We start from the raw sequence: 17,353 nt of genomic DNA, 5'->3' as shown, positions 1-17,353 counted from the left end.
CCCCTGAGGTCAGGAGTTTGAGACCAGCCTGGCCAACATGGTGAAACCCTGCCTCTTTTAAAAATAAAAAATTCGCTGGGCATGGTGGCAGGCACCTGCAATCCCAGCTACTCGGGAGGCTGAGGCAGGAGAATCACTTGAACCTGGGAGGCGGAGGTTGCACTGAGCCGAGATTGTGCCACTGCACTCCAGCTGGTCGACAATAGCAAAACTCCATCTCCAAAAAAACAAAAAACAAGGTTGTCCAATTTTGACATGAAGCAGGGAAGCTGGAGAGTTTTCTCTGGCAAAGAAAGCTTCCTGGATGCACCTTTATTTTACTTAATAATGAAAAGTCTTTATTCCAGACTCCTAGTAGAAAATGTGGCAAATTTCTCCCAAACACACCTCCTTTGCTCTCCCACTGTTTCCTACCTATAACTGGAGCCAGTCCATATACATGTCACTTTTAGCTCTCTCCTTCAGCTTTTCTTTTGCTCTTTCAATTCAGGAAATTCTCAATATTCCTTTTTCTAATAGGGAGGAACATCCCTTGACTTTTTTTTTTTTTCTAACTATGCCTCGTTATTTAGACTTCTTAGTTTTGTCTTATATGTAAAATCATCTGTTTTTTGAAACTTACAAATCTCCTTTCTACTTTAACAAGCCTTGCTTTTAAGACTATTGCCTTATAGGAACATAATGCACTATCCGAGCTTAACAGTGATATATTTGTTTTAGCTGTTACCACTTTCACAGAATAGTGATGCCAGCATAAAGTTAATTATTCTATTTGATTACTGTTGTTAATCTCTTACTGTGCCTAATATATAAATTAAACCTTATAAGTTTGTATACATAGGAATATTATCTGTATCTGCAGTGTCAGGCCTTTACTGGGGCGTCTTGGATGTTTCTCCTGGAGATGAGCAAGGAGTACTGTATGTATGTGAATGTTTATTTCATAATAGACACATAATAAATGTCCCTGTACTACCTTTATTTCCTATCCTACATATCCCTATAAGCCCGATGAAAGATGAATGAAATTGATGTAGTGATTACCAACCTAATGTTCTTTGAGGCTCCAATTTTGAACAGATTATTTTAAACTAAGTTATTCACTGACCGTAATGTTAATCCTCATATTTTGTTTTAGTAGGATAATAATCTGGAGTTGATAATGATTAATCTGGAAAGGAAGGGCTAATATTACCATTGGACAAATTAACAGCTCTCTTGCTAAGACATCATATATTATGATCAAGTGCTGTTGACCTTGATCATGAGTCAAGAAGATCTGTGGGGTGTCTGAGTCAATAGGAAGAAACGTAAGAAATGAAATGTTTTAGAAGATTAAATTTTAATGCTTTAGATGATTGTATCTAAAGATTCATTGGAGTTACAGATTAAAGGAGATTAAAGCAAGTTCCACAGCATTATGAATGTGTTTGTTCAGTTCTGGAATGAGGTTTCTGGGAGATTTGGTGCCTGAGGAAAATAATATATTTACCTTCTCATATTCTACCTTTGCTCTTCTCATAGAGTTTAAATCATATATTTATTGATATCATTTGGAACACCAAAATAGCTTAAGGGCAGATTCCTATTAAAGTTTATCAGATGAAGAAATAAATTGATATAGCTCTTAATGTTTAATAAGAATTGATCTCCTTTGAAGTTCAAGAGCCAATGAACTCTGAAATCAGTCTACTTGGAATTTCTCCTTGATTTCCTATGAGAGTGAAAGTAGCCTACCTTTTAACTTATTCGAGCTTTTGTAAAGCTCTACACTTTTTTTTTTTGACTGTTATGAATTATGTGTATGTGTGCAGGTATGTGTGTGTGTACTTGTTATTTTATTAGAATTTCTAATAGCTTCTTTTTTTTTTTTTTTTTTTTTGAGATGGGAGTCTTGCTATCACCCAGGCTGGAGAGCAGTGGTGCTGACTCGGCTCACTGCAACCTCTGCCCCTGGGATCAAGTGATTCTCCTGCCTCAGCCTCCCAAGTAGCTGGGATTACAGGTGTGTGCCACCATGGCCAACTAATTTTTGTATTTTAGTAAAGGCAGGGTTTCACCATGATGGCCAGGCTGTTCTCAAATTCCTGACCTCAGGTGATCTACCCGCCTCGGCCTCCCAGAGTGCTGGGATTACAGGCCTGAGTCAAGGCGCCTGGCCGAATTTGTAATAGTTGCTCATAGGCCTATCATATTCATTTAATCATTTATCAGCCCTTTCAATAGCACTTCATACAGCATTCCAGACACTGCTAGCATTGAGTATATGCACAATAGAACATTGTCTCTACTCAAACTGTAGTAGCTTAATCTTCTTACCTTTAAAAGATATATAAATATAGATATAAAGATATATATCTTTATATATATAAATATGTATATAAAGATATATATGTAAATATATATCTTTATATATAAATATAAATATGTATATATAAAGATATATATATATATCATTTCTTCTACACACACACACACACACACACACACACACACGTATATATATATGTAGAAGAAATGAGCAGTTCCTTTTAGTGAACGTCATGAATGTTTCTTTCCTCTAGGGAGATATTTCCATTTGTGTCACCAGCATGATAGTTCAGCTCTGGGCTGTAGTACATGAGTATCTTTGCAGTTAGGTTATTAAACATAGTAAAGACACATGGATCTATTATCTTTCGATGTGACCACTCCTCTTAGATGGCTTTGGCTTGTAGATTGGTTAATATGCCGGACACCTTATGAAGTGATACTTTAATTTACAGGCACCATAATGACAACTTAAAAAATAAGCAGACTAAAATATTACAATTATGCAACGGAAAATACCGGATGAATAAATGTAAAGTGATATGTGGCAAAAGTAACAGAAGCAAGCTTACAAAAGGCCAAAATTATTTTCTAGCTTTGTTGTTCTTCCAGTAAGCGAAATAAATTAATAATAATTTTAAATTTATATTTTAATGTAGATTATAAGACAAAGTTAAAAGAATGGATAAAGTGAATGAATGTGTCTCAAAGATTAACTATTTTATTATGTAAACTAGAGGGTGTACATATAGGTATATATGTGTGTGTATATATATAAAATTGTGTATAATATATATACAGAATGTGTGTATGTATGTATGTGCATATATATAAAATTTTTACATATAAATTTTATATGTAATTTTATAATATATGTAAAATATATAAATTACATATTATATAAATTTTATATGTAAAAATTATATATATACGCACATATATACACACACATTCTGTATATATACAGAATATACATACATACACACATTCTGTATCTATACAGTGAGTTTTATATATATAAAATATAAATCATATATAAAAATTATACATGTAATTTATATATAATTTACATAATCTATAATATGCAATATATAATACATATATAATATGTAATATTTAATATATAATGTGTAATATATAATATATAAATTATATATTATATACAATGTATATATAATTTATATTTTATATAATTTATATATATATTTTTTAGTTTATTTTATATATTTTATATAATTTATATATTTATATAATTTATATTTTATATATATAAAATTCACTGTCTCTAAGATGTAGGTCATGTCTGCATTCATAATAGCAGTACACAGGAGGTATAAGTATTTGATTGAGGATAAGAAGACTCAGTTTAACTCTTGCTAGTCTTAGCTTTTCAATACATAAAATGACATTGAGAATATTTAACTCACTGGGTCACCTTTAGTAATCAGGGTGTCAAAAAACACATGTGTTTAGGTTTCTAACCTAAATCAGGCTGAGCATGTGTACAAAGCTCAATGCTTATTTATTCGTATGAAAGAATGCTGAGAATTCAAAGAAGGAACAGATTATATGATTTCATTATAATCCATACATTATTGAACCACGCTAGCAAAATCATTTTACTTTAATCTTTTTAAATAAAACTCTGATATTCAAGCATGCAATCAAAATGTAGAGGTATTTGATTTTTTATTATGCAACTAATTTTAAAGGCTAGTGAAGAGTTGATGTAAAAAAATTGATCCATCATTTAAAAAATGGTAATGATTACTGATATACCACTTATAAAATATTAAGTTGGCAGTAGGTGATTTTTGACCTTTAGTTCATTAGAGAAATGTTAGAAAAATATTAAAATGCTTTATATAGGAGCTAAGGAAACATTGAACTTGGCTTCTTTGATTTTTTTTTTTAACCTTCTGCTAGAATTTTAAATTTTAGGTGAAAAAATATTTCATGCCAGAACACATCTGAGTTTTTATTCCACAAATTCTCTTAGTTGCATTTTGCAAATTACCTGAATGTGATTAAATAAAAGATGGATACACAGGGGAGAAAAAGGGGATGATGAAGAAATGGAATTCTTAATGAATCAGCAGGAGCTAGCATCTAGGACACAGATTTAGGAGTTATTTCTAGAACACTGAAATTCTTGTAAAGCTACAAATAAAAATTAAACTTTAAGCAAATAATACTACTAGTAATAGAAAATCAGATTCGAAGAAAACATTGTAGAAAGTATGGTATTAGTATCAGTATTATCGATTGTGTTAGAAACCAAATTCTTACTAGCTTAAGAAAAAAAATGATTTTTTCTATCACCAAGAAGCCAACAGATGAAGGAAGCCTCAAGGATTCAGGCTGTAACCAGCTCAGCTTTTATGACCGTAACTACTCCTAGACCTATTACACCCAAAGAAATAGAGACGGAATACAATTTTTGAATATATTTAGGTACTTGTTAATTTGTGTCATCAGATAAGTGGGGTGATGTGATTTACTAGCCAGACAGAATCACATGATTAGATTGGGCGAATAAACAGTTTCTGAAAAGCTGTAGGATTTCTGAATAGAAAAACATTTTACCAAACAACCCTACGTGTTTGTTAGAGTTTTTAAAACATAGAAACTCCTGATTTACTGGTGTGTAATTTTCTCCAGCAAGATTGGGCAGTTTGGATGTTGGGATGGACAAGCAAACTTTTAGATTAATACAAGGTGAAAGTTTTTATAGGCAGTAATGAATGATGATTGATATGTGGAGATGTACATGTAGAGACTGGAGAGTACAGAATCACACAGGTCTGGAGCACAGCAACACATTTGGTGGACAGGATGCATATAAGCCCCTTCCACTCCAATTAATTACCATTTGCATTAGGCTTTCTTATAAATCATCTCATTTGGTTTATCAGATTAAAAAGCATGACAACAACTAGTAATTTTATTTCTTCTCCACTCTGCTATGTGGAATCTTTGAAGATAGCACTTAAAAGACACATTGCATCCTAACTGATCTAAGAAAATAAAATTATAATTTACTTCATGTATAAGTAGGTATTAACTAAAGTTAATTGATAAATTCTATGGATGTATATTCCTGATATTTTTCATATATAAAAAGTAGTTAACAATTACAGGGCATATATTGTGTGCCATGCACTGTACTTAACACTTTATATCAATTATCTTATTGTCTCTTGTCACATAATATGAATGCAGGTTTATCATGTCTTCAGTTCAGTTATATGGTAACACTTATCTCTAGATGGACTTGTGTCCATCTTTATTTTTTCTTTTCATCTTCTAAATTACATACTTTCTCAATATGTTCATGTTTTCCAAACTTCAAACAAATATAATGACAGGAAAAAATACTTTTTTTCCTGGAGCACTGTCTTGAAAATGATTCACTCACATTCATATCCCCCCTCGCCACTGACACGCACACACAGCCGTACACACACATACATGTTCCTAAGTTCTTTTATTCACACAGTGTTACAGTGCTGTTGGTTGAACTCATCCCAGGTACAACAGTTGATATGGACAAAATAGCAGTGGTTGCTAAGTCAAATTGCTACAAATGTATTTCCAGAAAATTTGAGCTATAAATGATTTTAGCTAAACAGTGTAGATGTTGGCTGGCATGAATCATTAACATAACTTATTTTTAATGAAGAGTATCTACAATGTTTAACCAATTGACTTGGTATTTGGAACTCAGGGGTGATAAAAATGACAATAAGATTGCAATATTTTGTAAAAGTGACTTTATCAGACAGTACAGTTGCCCAAAACTTGTCAGGCTATGAATCATGTGCAGAGCTGAGTATAGCCAAGAAAGAGAATTAGTAAATTGGACAGGAAGTTAGTCTCTATTTGAATTTTGAATGTGTCATATATTTTAATTGTTGACTATAAAATCTTAATTTTCAGTTGCAATATTTAAGCCTTATTCCTGGCAACATCTTAGTTCCATTGGGAAGCTTTGCATGTGTGCCTCAGATTTTTAGCATAAACTATTCATCAGAGGCCCACATTTGTGGGCAAGTGGCATGCAACGGGCTGTCACTCACAGTATACATTTTTAAGATGGAAAGGTCTGTTTTGCTCAGATTTAATTTTTGACTCCCAAGAGACAATGTGGGACTAAAGTAATTTATCTCTCAACTTGCTAGGGGATGTTTGAAATTTCAGTAAGCAGCAGTATTATATTAGCATGGACCATTTGGGCAAATTTGTTTCAAGGAGATAATAAATAACTAAACTGCATGGTTAAAAATCAGAAACAAAACAATTTGTTCTTGTCATCTGGTGGTGCTTAAATTATGAAAAATAGCTCTCCAAAGGTTTAATCCCTGAATCTAGTTTGAGGCTGTTGCTGACTTTATTCTATCATACTGCACATAATGCCTTGAAATCCACTGAAAACCTGTGTGTTTGGGTGTGTAACCTTCCAAGATGATGTTGTTTAATAATTTGCATAAAGACATTTAGGCTGAAGGATAATAGAGAAACAAGATTACTCTATTCTATCATTTGTTCCCATGGTAATTAGTTTATATGCCATCGTTTTAATTAAAGTATTAAATGATACTGGTATAACTGTACTTTCTAGAGAAGGGACTGAGGGAATTTTTAGTGATAAGACAGGGAAATGATTAAGAAAGAAACACACATGCTCAAACTGATCAACAGAGGGGCAATGTCTTGACTATCTAAAATTGTTAATCCTCAACTGTTTTGAAAACTGAGAAAGCTTTAGTTTATGTGGTCATGTCAACCAACCATAATGAGATATTTTTCATATATACGAGGTCAGATCCTTGCCACAGACGAGTTGTAGGGTGAACACTTGCTCCCTGTGGTCAGGGTGTAGATATTATTCATCTTCGTTTCTCCAATACATAGCACGGAGAAGGTTGCCAAAATAATTGTTGAATGAGTGGTGTGGCTCCCCCGATTGTTGTTGAAACCCCAAAATCTCCCTGTACAAAGTCTAAGTGGGATGGGAACAGGAGACTGGGTTAAAGGAGAAAGAATTCAGCTGAGACTTTTTCCTCTTCTCCTTTAATTTTACCCACTTAAGGCATTTAACTTCTTTTTTTTTTAATTTCCTCCCCTAATTTTCTATTAGCACAGAATTCATTTTAAGTAAAACTCATATCTATAAAAGCATCAGAACAGAATTTAGTTGATTCGGTGTGAATCTTCTTTTATTCCTAAGAATTGTCCTTTAACCCAATCCTGTTAAGATTGGTTCTGGATATATTGTGGTGACTCAGTGATTTGAATAACTCCTAGTGAAAGACTGATTTAGTTAATATAGCTGCACGTATCTTAATATATATTTCTAAATAGCAAAAAGATAGCTTTAAATGGATTGATAGGAAAGAGAATGACTGCTTCTCCAAAATATGATTTTTCTCAAAATTATAGTTGAAATTGTTTCTGAGCCAAATAATTCTGAAAGCATTCAAACAAAAATCACAAACGAATAATTGCATTTTTTTTTTTTTTTTTTTTCTTTTAAGAGACGAGTCTCGCTCTGTCGCCTAGGCTGGAGTGCAGTGGCGTGATCTCAGCTCACTGCAAGCTCTACCTCCCAGGTTCACGCCATTCTCCTGTCTCAGCCTCCCGAGCAGCTGGGACCACAGGTGCCCGCCACCATGCCCTGCCAATTTTTTGGTATTTTTAGTAGAGACGGGATTTCACCGTGTTAGCCAGCATGGTCTCGATCTCCAGACCTTGTGATCCACCCGCCTCGGCCTCCCAAACTGCTGGGACTACAGGCGTGCGCCACCGCGCCCAGCCAGTTGCAATTTTTTTTTATAAGAAAATATGAACTGAGACTTGGAAAATATTTTGATGTGGTGATATAAATTAAGTGCTCTTTGAATATTTGGCGTTTATTTTAAGGTCATATTCCATAGAGGTGGATTTGGTTGACAGAGCAGATGCAGAGTTAGTTTCTCCAACTCCTGATGCCCTGTATAAATTTATTCTTATTAAAATTGACCAAGTGAGCTTTTCTGTTTCATGAAATAAGGGAATAATGAAATGTATATGCTATGAATGAAAATTTGGGGTTTGAGAAAGAAAAGCATATTTATCATATGAGGTTTGTAAAAATGCTCCTAAGCCAAAAGCAATATCCCATTTATTGGTGAAGAAGAAATTTAATTTTACGGTATGGGACATACTTGGTTGCAAATTCCACTAAGGTCTATGTTCTCTTCTTAAAATGTGACAACCTGTCTAAGCATGCATATTTGAGTAAGTGCTTTCTCATTTTGTTGTTTTCTATAAAAAGTCAGTTTTGTTTTTTTCATTGATATTTTGACCATATAAATGAATGATATATTGAGAAAGAACTCTTTTAGAATGGAAATGTCAAGGCCGGGCACGGTGGCTCACGCCTGTAATCCCAACACTTTGGGATGCTGAGGCAGGCAGATCACTTGAGGTCAGGAGTTTGAAACCAGCCTGACCAACATGATGAAACACCGTTAATAATAATAATAATAGCCAGGTGTGTTGGCAAATACCTGTAATTCCAGCTAGGAAGGCTGAGGCAGGAGAAATGCTTGAGCCCAGGAGGCAGAATTTGCAGTGAGCCGAGATCATGCCATTGCACTCCAGCCTGGGCAATAGAGCGAGATTTCATCTCAATAAAGAAAAAAAAAAAAAAAAAAAAGGAAGTGTCAAATACTTAGTAACAAGAAAGGAGTATGGATGAGTATGGATGTTTGACCTGCAATATAATTTTATAACTAATATGTATTTGTTTCTTCAGTTTACTTAAAAACTCAGCGTTTGGAATTATATGCAATCCAGAATCCAGAAAGCCTTGTACAAATTCGTTAACACTTAAGTGAACTTTGAAATGCACCTTTTCAATGACAGTTTTAAAAGCAACATAGAGTTTCAGAGTTTAGAGTGCTCATCATTGTACCATGGACCCTCATTCTGGAAGAAGAGATAAGTAACAGGTTTTATAGAATGTAGTACACAAAAAAGGGAAAAAAAAACATTGGGAAATTCTCAAATAAACTTAGATCTTTTTAATTCTTAATTTTACTTAATTTTAGTTTCATGCATAGCTCTTAACAGGATCAAAATACTTAGTTTATATCAATACTGGCACTTAAAAAATCATACTTGTAACCCTTCTGACACTAGGTGAAATACTCTTAATCTTAGCCTTGATGATTATTTATTTATATTTTATTACTAGGAAATACATTGACTAATCATTAATTCTAGTACCATGGACCAAGTGTAATCCTACATACATATGTTGTTTTATGCAACTGATTTGTATCCATTATTTTACCAAAAGAGTAGGAGTTGATAGGTTTGACTTATTTTTTGCCTTTCTTGGCACAACAGTGTGTGCATATAGATATTAGTGAGTATCTGTTGAAAATGACGACGTTGAACTGCTTGAAATTCAATGCAGCCTCACCTTGTTTTCTACGTGTTCCCATTCTGTTAATATAAGCAAGCAGATGGCAGAAAATAAAGTCTAAAATGAAGATGAACTTATTCAGTGCTTTAACTTTTCGTAGAATCCACATTTTAAATTGAAAATCGTCTCCTAAGTATAAACTGCAGAGGTACAAGCAGGATCAATAAACTAGTAATTAGGTTTGGGTCTCAGGTGGATTCAGAAGATTGTCTTGCTTTGCACATGTGATGAGCTCTGCTTTTTTATAAAAATAATGCTATAAGGTCGGGCGCGGTGGCTCACGCCTGTAATCCCAGCACTTTGGGAGGCTGAGGCGGGCAGATCACGAGGTCAGGAGATCAAGACCATCCTGGCTAACACAGTGAAACCCCGTCTGTACTAAAAATACAAAAAATTAGCGGGGCATGGTGGCGGGCGCCTGTAGTCCCAGCTACTTGGGAGGCTGAGGCAGGAGAATGGCGTGAACCCAGGAGGTGGAGCTTGCAGTGAGCCGAGATGGCGCCACTGCACTCCAGCCTGGGCGACACAGCGACGCTCTGTCTCAAAAAAAAAAAAAAAAAAAAACAACAAAAAAAAACTAATGCTATAAGAAATGTTTCCGGAATTAGAATTTTTATGCATGTTAAAATTTTTAGCTACTGAATAATTCTTTTGAAAATCAATTAAATAATGTAAAACTTTAGTGATTCTAAATGAAATTCAAATTCATGGGTTTCAGTCTCTATTATGATTCATATGCTGTGATATTTATATCATTTTTGGTTTGTTTGGTCTTCATGGAGACCTATATTTTAGAGTTTCAGTCTCGTGGTATGTTTCTCAAAGAAAAACAGGCAGATTTCTGTGGTAAATAAACTGAGAAAACACAATGTATTTTCCTCTTGGAGATTTATAATGTACAGTTATACATTGTCTCTGTGAAGTTCTGCCGAAAAGAGACAATTTTAACTTTATTATTTTCTAAAGTCATATGATCATGGAATGCTTTTGCCCACATGACATCCATTAATATCTTGAAGAAGTAGTGATTTTTGCGGGGAGGGGGAAGGGGAATACACTTTGAGAAGCACTAATTTAGTGAACTTTTCCCAAGTAATTTCCGTTTTAAAAATTGTGTATTATATGTTTGCTTTTAATAAATTTTTTTTTTTGAGGCGGAGTCTCGCTCTGTCGCGCGATCTCGGCTCACTGCAAGCTCCGCCTCCTGGGTTCTCCTGCCTCAGCCTGCGGAGTAGCTGGGACTACAGGCACCCGCCACCACGCCCGGCTAATTTTTTTTTTTTTTTTTTTTTTTTTAGTAGAGACGGAGTTTCACTGTATTAGCCAGGATGGTCTCGATCTCCTGACCTCATGATCCACCCACCTCGGCCTCCCGAAGTGCTGGGATTGCAGGCGTGAGCCACCGCGTCGGCCTAAAATTTTACAGCATCTATGTTTTTGGATGTTTAAGAGGCAGGGAAAAATATGTGTTCACATCGTAGTGAGTTTACTACTTGAAGACATGTGGAAGATGAACTGTATCTTCAATCAGTTTGGAATAAGAGAAATCAGTCTAAGTGGATTATTTTTACACTACATAGAACTAGCCTCAGAGACACAAAGAATAGGAGTTTTAAATTCCTGACAGTCATTTTATTAATCCGTTTCCATTTTTCCTTTCTAACATAGTTTATAGCCCTAATTTATATTTATGGTATTTTTCAGGAAACTGATGGCTAGCAGAGTCATCCATATATATTTACTCTTGCTAGAAAACCAATGCTAATTCACCACTTTGCTAGAATATGAGAGTATTAGTGTGAGATAATCTGATATTTTTTACTATCTGAATTCCCTGGTGCTCATCATTTCTTTTCTGACTCCATGAGTAAATTTCTGCCAATATTGTATAGATGCACATTTCCTCCAGAATCATTTCAATACTCTGTTTGTGTATGTATATAAAAATCATGGCTTCAACAAAGTATTAAGACACATATCTTACATGCTTCTTGAATTATCCTGTTCATTGTGTATTAATATATCAGTGTATATATGTGTTTGTGTATAATTTATTTTACTTATCAATTTTTCATTTATTTTTTTCTTGACAAATGGGTCTCAGACTTACACTGGGATCTTTTTCCCAATGCAAGATGTAATATCACTGATAAACGGTTTTAATATGTTCCTGGAAAAATAGTGGCTAATCCTTATGGATCATTGTGGAAAATATTGTGAAAGAAAGATGACAAGGAGTTTATTTTATAATATGCATAAAATGTATTCAGTATTTGATACAGTATTGTTTTTATTAAAATCAATAAAGCATTCCTTTTTTTTTTTTTTGTAGAGCAATGAAGTTGTCTACTACAATGCAAAGGATGATCTCGATGTGAGTATTAAATGTTTTCCATTAAATTCCAAGAAAATTATAGTAAAATGATTGGCCTTATATAGAATAAATTGGGCTAGCAGTTTTAGTTTTTAAGACAATGTTAGATTGCATGAGCAAAATACTAGTTAGATACGAGATAATGAAGAACTTTTGTGATTTTTAACAACTTATTCTTGGCATCTTCCTAAGTAAAAATTCCATGTGTTTCTCTGGATCTGAACCCTCACTGCACTTTTTCCAGACCACAGTCCTCTGTACCAACTGTGATACTCTGGACTCCATTAGCAATATTGAAAATAGCTATCCAATCCCATCTACTTCTGTATCCTGGCTCCTGTCACCAGGGTCACCACGCCTATCTGCTTTGACTTAAACTTTGCACACCAGGGAGAACCATTTACTTCAACTACAATATGAATGACACCCCAGAAGCTGTGCAACAACCTGCCCTGCTTGTACAGTCTTTGAAACAAAGTAGTTGCTCCATATGACTTTTTAAATAAATGACTCTAATGTGCACATTTAAATGACTTGAAAACATGGATTATTTTAGTGCTAATCAGTTACTTCTAATATTGCTACATCTGGATAGACATTGAGGACACATTTTATTACTTAGTGTTGGTGAATAGAGTTGCGAAGTATCTAAGAAAGGTTACACTTAATTTTTTAAAATTCTTGTATTTGACTCTTAGATCAAAAAATGCCTATGTATACTTATTTCTTAAGATAAAAGTATTTGTTAAGCTCATCCTATATTTTAGTTATTTTAAGAGCTTGGGGTATTTCAGTAAACATAGCAAACAAATATAATAAAAGTATTACATGTCTTTCCCACATTTCTCATCCGAATCAAAATAAGTGTATTTATATACTATTATATGGAATTTTCTTCCAGCTATTTAAAAGAAGAAAATGAAAAAATACATAAAACAAGTCTATCTGGTCTTCAAAAAATGAGAAAACACATAATGGCTTGATAATGTCACAGTTTCCCAAATTATAACAAATTATACCACCACCATCTCAAACCATACTACTAACCACTTTACACAACTTATTTTACTTAGTTCCTACAATACTGTGAATGAAGAAGGTTTTATTTTCTCCAATTTATAGTTGAAGAGCTAAGAGTGTTTTAAAAAGTATTTTTTTCCCTCTAGACATAGGTGGTGTTCCGGTGACATCTTTCCTCTTATCATGATTGTATATATTATTTTAATGATGTAGGAGGCTTATTAAGTACAAACTGTCAACTAAAACAAAATGTTTTAATGGTTTATTGATATCAAAATAAGTACCATTTTTGAAGAGATGTTTAGTTTCACCATTATAATTAGCACTTGATATTTTTAAACTTATTTAAAAATATATACAAAATCTTCATCAACCTTCCTGGTACATAAATTGCAACATTTATTTAATATTTAATTTGTAAAGCGATGACAAAGACTTACAATAAAGTGAATGGCATTGACATGCAATCCTCCAATTAAGGATTGCATAAAGATAATGAAACCAATACTGCAAATAACTATTTCTTCTCTAAACTAATTAAAGAGTTACATTTATATGTGAAACAGTTTTATTTAGGTTTGCTCATTATTTAGAAAATAATTTTTATTTTACATTGAAATTGGTGATTTTCTTTTGTTCAAGATTTTAACAATAATATGTAAAGTGTCAATATGACTTTTTAGTAACTATCACTCCAGCTTCAATCAATGCTTCATAGTTGCCCATTTGAGCATATATGTCCGCTACAAGTGGAAAAGTGCACATGTTACTATTTGTAATACTTTAGTTGTTCTAATATTGTTACATAGTTTGCCTTCACTAATGTTCATTCAAATGTTTAAATCAAACTCTCTTGAGAGAGAAAAAAATGTGTAAGTGAACTTATTAAACTTGTCTTGTTTTTCCCATTTTCTCATCTAAAAAAATAGTATCTAATACTACTGTGGGTTATATATTTATGCTTATGATAAGGATTCCTTCTCTGTTTTCTGCCATGAGGTGAAATTTAGCAAATTAAAGCCTTATAAATAGTAAAATGTCCACATTTAAATTTAAAATTTAAAACTATGATGGTCAGCATTTGGAGAAAACTCAATTGCTTTATATACAAACAATAACATTATCAGAATAATTCGCAAAGAGTGTTGTTTCGTGCAAACTGAACTAGAATAGGAATCAGAATAATTCATGCCCTAATCCAGCCCTAAAATTATAGTCATCCTAGGGCTTTAACACCTACTAAAATTTGAACTGTTATTCTCTCATCTAAGACATGATACAGATGAATAGTGATCCATAACGTTCATTTCAGTTCTGGATATTCTTAGATTCTAATGAAAATATATACTTATACATAAAGAATATACTTAAATGGATAAAGAATATGACCACATTATAGAATTTAATAGTCAAAAGGAGGGAAGAAGATGGCATTCATTACTTTTACCCTACTATATGCATGTTGGTTTTTTGTTACATTTTTAAGATTTTCTCATGAACATATATGTTTACTTATTTGCATAATTCTTTTTTTTTTTTTTCCGAGACAGACTCGCTCTGTCGCCCAGGCTGGAGTACAGTGGTGCGATCTCGGTTCACTGCAAGCTCCACCTCCTGGGTTCACGCCATTCTCCTGCCTCAGCCTCCTGAGTAGCTGGGACTACAGGCGCCCGCCACCATGCCCAGCTAATTTTTTGTATTTTTTAGTAGAGAAGGGGTTTCACCCTGTTAGCCAGGATGGTCTCGATCTCCTGACCTCCTGATCCATCCGCTTCGGCCTCCCAAAGTGCTGGGATTACAGGCGTGAGCCACCGTGCCCGGCCCTGCATGATTCTTTAAGTACACAAGTTATTAAGTGGCATAATCATTTTTTATCTTGTGAAATAGTTGTTGGATCATTCTTTTGAGCTGATATAACACGATTCATTTAACTCCACTTCTACCTTGGAGTTTAATTTTCCTTTGTGAGTATTCACATAAATATCAATACATCTTTACACATAAATATTGTTCTTCAAAGTTTTAAACTTATTTTTAGGATAGATTCCCAAAAGTGGTAATTTTTGACATTTTAATGAATTTTGATACATAGTGCGATATCACTTACAAAAAGGACCAGACCAAGTTCTACCATCATTAATGTACAGAGACATTATTTCCTCACAGGCTGCTCAGCATTATATTAAAAGATAATCTAACACATTCAAATAGTTTTTCACTGTTTTGATTACTTGTCTTCCAGTATTCAGATTTTGCCCTCAACATGGGAAACCCATGTTTTTTCAGGCTCACTGACTTGTGAAAGTTTCTGAGCCAAAGTGAGGTTGTTTACATATCTGTGAAATCTGTATATTAATATGGATTTTGTAATAATGGGTAAAATATTATTTTACACAAGTCTGAATATTGCTGATATACGTAAGCAGTATGTAAATATTTATTGCATTTGGCCATATTTAAGGCTGTCATTGCTCAAGTAAAGCAAGAATGTAATTTGTTAAGAGAAAAAATGGGAGAAATTACATGAGGAAATATAATTCTACTTGTAGAATGCTTTATAAAATAAAAAAACCAATAAATTATCATGTCAGATCAACCTGAGAGTAAAATACAAAGTTAATCCTTGTGACATCATTCAGTTTTCTGTATTTGGAATATTTCATGTGAATTTTTCTGAGAATTTGTAAAGAACTATATGATAATTTATTGTATACTAAAAATTTTTCATTGGACAAGCTCAGAGTGCTTTAGAACATAATGCTAATGCTCTTATAAGATCTTAAACCTTGAATCAAAACAAATTATGTTGTATTTATTAGTATATCAGTTTGTCTGTTAGAGAGATACCTAAAGTAAAAGTGGCCTAAATTAGACAGAAGTTGATTCCTCTCTAGGAACATTCTGGATACACTGGCTAATACAGCAACTCCCTGTCTTTCCAGCCCTCAAGGTTCTTCTCCTCATTCTCTGCTTTCCTCAGTGTAGCTCTTCCATGTTGTGCTCCAAGATCGGTGTTCCAATATCCATGATTCTTTTTGCGTTCTAGATTAGAGGAGAGAGGCAAGTGACAATGGGAGACATGCCCTTTGCCTTTAGGGGCATGTCTCAGAGTTTGCATACATCACTTCTATGTGTGCCCATTGTCCACAACTTAGTGACCAGCCTTGCCTTGTTGCAAGAGGATATGGAGTACTTTTCCTCCCAACCCTTGACCCGTGTGTACATACCCAACTAACATGTAGAGTTACATTACTAAAGAGAGAAGGGAAAGGATAGTAATTGAGAGATCATTAATTAGCAGTTTCTGCACATATCTTCAATTTGTTCTTCTTGACATATTAAAGTTAGTGCAAACACTCTACTCATTCATCTGAGTGACTATTATCTTTTAATATAATCAAACCTTTTGGGGGAGATAATTTTTCTATAGTAAAATGAATATAAAATTGGGTGCTGTACTGAGTTTTTTCTAATATCTCCTAATGCATTTTGATAACTAATGATCAAATTGTTTTCTGCAATAGAAATATTTACTATCTTACAGTGAAAGTCAAGAACTGTAAATACATGTTGTACTTTGATATTCCAGTTAACAATTTTCAGTATTTACATTTTTTTAAAAAAAAGATTGTTACTTATCTCATGAAGTTAGACTCCTATGGATGATGAAATTTACTCACCCTCACCAAAAGTTTTGCAATACGGGGTAGATTTATTTGGATCTTTTGTTTACAACTTTATATATGCGTTGGCTGGTATTTTATATACCAGGTGTTCACAAATCATATCATCACATTGTTTTTGTTTGAATTTGGCTACTATCACTGTTCTTCACTCTCACTTTTATACATGCTAGTTTAGCTATGTATTTTTATTGTTCAAATTCTACAATGTCATATTCTTCATTAAAAATTTGTCATTTGAGATTATAAAATGTAACTTTACAATCTCATACATCTGCATCAACTAATAAAACAGTGGGGCTAATTGGCATACTAACTGCTGGGATAACATTATTAATAAATTTAGTCCTCAGTATGTTTCAATGGGGATTAATATCCGAGGGCTGTTGAAAGAAATTATGGATAAATTAAATTTACCCAAGTTTATTTGTATAAAGAATGATTCATGAATCAGGCAGCACTCAAAATTAGGACAGAGCCCCACCCAGCAAC

The 17,353-nt window shown here is 33.5% G+C and overlaps 1 protein-coding gene across 4 annotated transcripts in view; it reads left to right on the top strand.

The window, feature by feature from the left end:
* CACNA2D1 (calcium voltage-gated channel auxiliary subunit alpha2delta 1) overlaps positions 1-17,353 on the top strand; it is a 497,098-nt gene that overhangs the window by 295,533 nt on the left and 184,212 nt on the right. For all 4 annotated transcript variants that reach the window (XM_008976325.4, XM_008976323.4, XM_008976324.4 and 1 more), the window contains exon 5: positions 12,117-12,158. In XM_008976325.4, the coding sequence (XP_008974573.1) occupies positions 12,117-12,158 (42 nt within the window). The remainder of the gene's footprint in view (positions 1-12,116; positions 12,159-17,353) is intronic.

This window comes from Pan paniscus, chromosome 6, assembly GCF_029289425.2.
Source record: "Pan paniscus chromosome 6, NHGRI_mPanPan1-v2.0_pri, whole genome shotgun sequence".
In the NCBI taxonomy this organism is placed as follows: Eukaryota; Metazoa; Chordata; class Mammalia; order Primates; family Hominidae; genus Pan; species Pan paniscus.
This window is presented reverse-complemented; position numbering and strand designations above follow the sequence as displayed.